We start from the raw sequence: 4,928 nt of genomic DNA, 5'->3' as shown, positions 1-4,928 counted from the left end.
ACATTGCAAGTTGAGGGAAGTTAATGATAGGCCAATGCAACTTATTTTATTTCAAAACATTTGATCCAAACTTATGATAAAACCTATGAATGGTACCCAAAAAACACATGACAGGACAGCCAACCAGTAGGACGATATTTTTAGTAAAGTTAGAAATTTTGTGTTAAAAATACAATATAAAAATATTTTTATAAAAATTATTAATTAGTTTTCAAAGAAATATTTATGAAAAATATTTTGAATAATATCCAAAAGCTCTAAAACAAAATTCATTTTGTAAAAGATAAAATAAAGTCCAAAACTAAAACCCATTAAAAATTTTTAAAAAAACCTAACTCAAATCACCCAAAGAGTTGAATTTGAAGTAGAGAAAACAGCCCTAATCATCTTAACCTACATGAAATAATAGTAACCATGCACACAAAATCAAATGCAAAACAATGCATCTAAATTAAGAGTGTTGATAGGTTTTGCCTAGATTTAAGTCATTTTTAAATTGTATAATAAATTGAATCGAATCAGATTAGGCTACTTGATCATGAACTGTACGCATATCTTTAATTCGAATTATAACGTTTGACTTTAAGTAAAGTGTCGAAATATATATATACAAAATACTTATCATGGATTAGTATATTTCAAGAAAAACAAAAATTCGAAACAACATAATATCAAAATCCAACTATTAGATAGTGACCACTAAATATTATTATTATTATTATTATGGTGATTTCACCAAAGATCAAAAGCACATCATTTGTTCTTGTTTGATAGGTTGTGCATGATTTTTTCTCTCTATAAATACAAACCAATGTGCATCTAAAATTCTTCCCGTTTGCTTCCTAAAATGTATGGAATGAATAGTGGTAGTGATATCCTCCCACCAGGCTTTCGATTTCATCCAACAGATGAAGAGCTTATAATTTATTATTTAAACCAAAAGCTCTCTCCTTCCTCCAATCCCCTTATCAATATCATTGCTGATGTCAATATCTACAAGTTCGATCCATGGGAACTTCCAGGTACTCTTTCTGTGCCCAAAACTCGACTCAATCTGATTGAATCGATAGCTTCTGATTGAGTTGGTTTGGTCAAGTCAATTATGATAGTTATGGTGGTTTTATAGGCAATTAAAAATAGATTATGTTGTCAAACCGTTGCTATTGCAACAACTAGGAGGATGTGAGTTAAAGCGTGTTTAAATATATTTTTCTTTTGATTTAAGGGTTGAGGAGAAATTATGACTAAAATAAATATTGTATAAAAACATATATATGATATAATATGCTTTTAAGCCAAACCCAATTCAATTCGGTTTAACCTAGTTAAGTAACTGAATCTATCAATAATTTTTTAATTTTTTAATTGGACCAATCAGATTGTTTTCCCTACGTCTATATATATATATATGTATATATAAAAATGTATCACATTCATAGTATTTATTTATCTTTTATCCAACTCAAAAGTGAGTTTAATACTATATCGAGACAGAGTATTTTAAGAAAAATGAAAAGTTGAACACTACAAGCAAAATATAGCATATTGATGGACTTTTAGCGACAACCAAAGGCTACACTATAATCAAGTTTGTACTGACAGGTTACTCATCTGCAACAAATACCGCAACTTATATCAATCCATATTCTTACCATTGTAATAGGTTTATCTATTGTGACAGACAGACTCCTTTTGTTAGCATATGTCTTACGTATATCGATAATTTAACCACGACTGTTGATATATATATCAGCTCTTGAAAAACATCCACTTTTTTTTCCTCTGCAACAATAAAATTTGGCATTTTCTTTAAAATGATTCCCGTACAAATACAGATGTTCATGGGTTAGATCAAGTTGGATTTGAGTAAGGCCAGGCTTAGACATGATATTAACACACTTTATGTTTATTCAAGTCTAACCCGAAATATGGACCTAAAACTTTACCCAAGTCTGTTAGTATTTGTAAATAGCTAACCTAAGCCCATTTTAGACAAACTCATATTAATTTACTTTTTTAAAAAATATTATATATATTTTTATTTAATATTTAATAATTTTTTACATTTTTTATTTATTGAAATTTTATATAGTCCTTTTAATATTTTTTAATATTTACATTATAGTAATATTATACTATAGTAACATTTTATATAGTATTGCATAATACTACTATATATTTAATTTTCATTTGTTAGGAATTACATAATATATAAAAATGATACAAAGCAGCTCAAGCTTGAGCCTTGAATGTTCTAACTTGAGCCTGACACATATTTTAAACAGTCTAATATTTTTGTCCAAGCCCTCCTTTCAGTCGTTGGTAACTGACAATTTATTTGTAGTGGAAATAACATACACTTTTCTTTTGGTTATGGTTGCAGGTAAGGCTTTGTTTGGGGAGAATGAGTGGTTTTTCTTTAGTCCAAGAGATAGGAAGTATCCGAATGGGACACGTCCAAATAGAGCGACGGGATGCGGGTATTGGAAAGCCACCGGGACTGATAAACCGATCATCACTTCTGTTGGGTCACAATGTCTTGGCATGAAGAAAACTCTTGTCTTTTACAAAGGTCGGCCTCCTAAAGCTTCAAGGACCGATTGGGTGATGACTGAGTATAGGCTTCTCTATGATCACTTTCTACCTCAGAAACCTAAAGGATCAATGCGAGTAAGTCATTTGCAATATTTTAGAAAAAAGAATCGAATTAAACCCGAATTGAAGGTCATAGATACTTAACTCAATTCTATCGATTTCATTCATCAAAATTTTAAAATACAAAATGTATTTTCATGTAGTTTTTAAAAGTCACTTTCATTATTTTAAAAATAAAATATTTATTTTTATATATCTATTATAAGGGAAATTATTTGATAGACTATCAGGAGGTTGATAGTCTCAAAACTAATATCACGATATGATTTACTAACTCAATTCATTTCTATTTATCTTGTTATTTTTAGTTGGACGATTGGGTTCTATGTCGAGTCCACCATAAAATCAAGGTTCCCCAACAAATTACAAGTGGAAGAAACTATGATAGAAGTTCAAGTTGTTCCCCTCCATTTCAACGTGGGTGCTTACAAGGTCAAGAGATGATACTAAACAATTACACCATTCAACAAGGCAATGAATATCATCAGTTTCCTTCTCATAATTATCATATGACCATTCCCCTGGAAAACGAACAGCTTGACAATCAAATGGAATGTGACGGAACGATCACCATCGATTTCAACGTCAGAGACATGCTTGAATACATTGATCACAGAGTGTTTCATGGAGGAGATATTGCTTTGGGTCAAGAATTGCCGTTGGTATCAGAGAAACGATTGAATGCTTCTGTATCGATGCACGATGACGACAACGCGTACGTTCCTCAGATTTGTTCTCAGGCTCCGTCCTCGTCATCATCATTCCGAGAGGTCTTCTTAGAGTTCTGATTTATGTTCCCTTGTTTGTTGTAACTTGTTTTTTTGGATTTAGGGTTTAGGTTTAGAATGTTGGATCTCGAGTTAATAACACCTGTAATTTCTTCTCTTATCTAAATTTGGTTCGAGGTATCCAGCGGTTTGTTTGAATGAAGAATTTGTATATTTCAAGTTCGGCTTTCAAATGACAACCTGATATGATTACCATCCCACGTTTACTCACATGTTGTTTAAAGGTTGAGTTAATTATTCAAATTTTAAGACGTGTTTTAAATTTGAGAGGGTTTGAACGAAATTATGAAAAACGAGTTTAAGCAAAAATAAACTTGTTTAAATATCAATTTGGCTTCAGCTCAAATATTTAAGGCTTGAACCTTATTTATTTTCAAATTTTATAATATGTTATTTTTTATATTATTTAATTTATATCTTATGAAAATAATTATAATATATTTATTTATAAAAAGTAATTTGTTTATATTTATTTTAGTAAAAAAAAAAAGTATATAGCATTAATAAAATATTAATTAAAAATAACATATATGGTTTTTATAAAAAATTAAAATAATATTGGTAAATTTAGCAAAATATGAAAACCGAGGTATTAGAAATCCTATGACATACATATGTGTGTGAAAATCACAAATATAGAACACAAATGTGTATTTAAAAATAACATACAATAAATAATAAAACATATGACTTGAAACAAATTAATAATAACACGTGAAATATGCACAATATTAAAATTAAAAAATAGATTAAATTATTTATTATTTTTTGTCATCAATCTTGAGTCGTTGTCGAGTTAATTTGTGACACTAACTCAATCAAATACATTATTAATACTAGAAATTCTATCAGACGCGTATGCGTGTAAAAATGACAAATTTAGAACACAAATATCTATTTAAAAATAACATAAAATAAATAATGAAACGTATAGTTTGAAACTAATTAATAAAAACACATTAAACATGTACATTATTAAAATGAAAAATTTAGGTTAAATTGTTTATCATAATATTTTCATCAATCTTGAATCAATGTCAAGGTAATAAAATGTGTATAATAAAATTAAAATGTATAAAAAATATTAAAATAAAGCTTTAATTGAATGTTAAATTAAAGGTTTTACTAATGCAATTAGTGCGAGTTCAATTCTCACTGTCGAAACCATTTTTTGAAAACAAAAATTTGTTGTCGACTTTAAAAAATAAAAATTGGAGTCGCAATCGATCCTTATTGAGATGTGATCGGCTCACCTTAAAAACGATTTTGGTCTGCGAAATTTGAGAAAACAAGTTCGGGAGTCAGTTACGCACGAGGAAGGGTTAGCACCCTCGTAACGCCCAAAATCGGTACCAAGTTGATTGTTTAATGTCTTGGTGTCGAAAATTTGAAAAGATTTTATAAAGAAAACTTTTTAACTTGAATGAATTAAAATAACAAAACATTCTTATTTCAAAGAAATAAAACGTCACACCCAGTGAGTTA

At 29.0% G+C, this 4,928-nt stretch overlaps 1 protein-coding gene across 1 annotated transcript; it reads left to right on the top strand.

Moving 5' to 3' along the window:
• The first annotated feature begins 847 nt into the window (after window positions 1-847).
• Window positions 848-3,443, top strand: LOC105797898 (NAC domain-containing protein 2). The gene is made up of 3 exons (XM_012627778.2): window positions 848-1,022; window positions 2,384-2,670; window positions 2,964-3,443. The coding sequence occupies exons 1-3, from the start codon at window positions 848-850 to the stop codon at window positions 3,441-3,443; spliced, it is 942 nt and encodes a 313-aa protein (XP_012483232.1).
• Window positions 3,444-4,928: the final 1,485 nt, after the last annotated feature.

The sequence above is a fragment of the Gossypium raimondii genome, chromosome 9 (assembly GCF_025698545.1).
Source record: "Gossypium raimondii isolate GPD5lz chromosome 9, ASM2569854v1, whole genome shotgun sequence".
Classification (NCBI taxonomy): domain Eukaryota; kingdom Viridiplantae; phylum Streptophyta; class Magnoliopsida; order Malvales; family Malvaceae; genus Gossypium; species Gossypium raimondii.
Note: the sequence above shows the minus strand (reverse complement) of the source record. Positions and strands in the feature narration are given on the sequence as shown.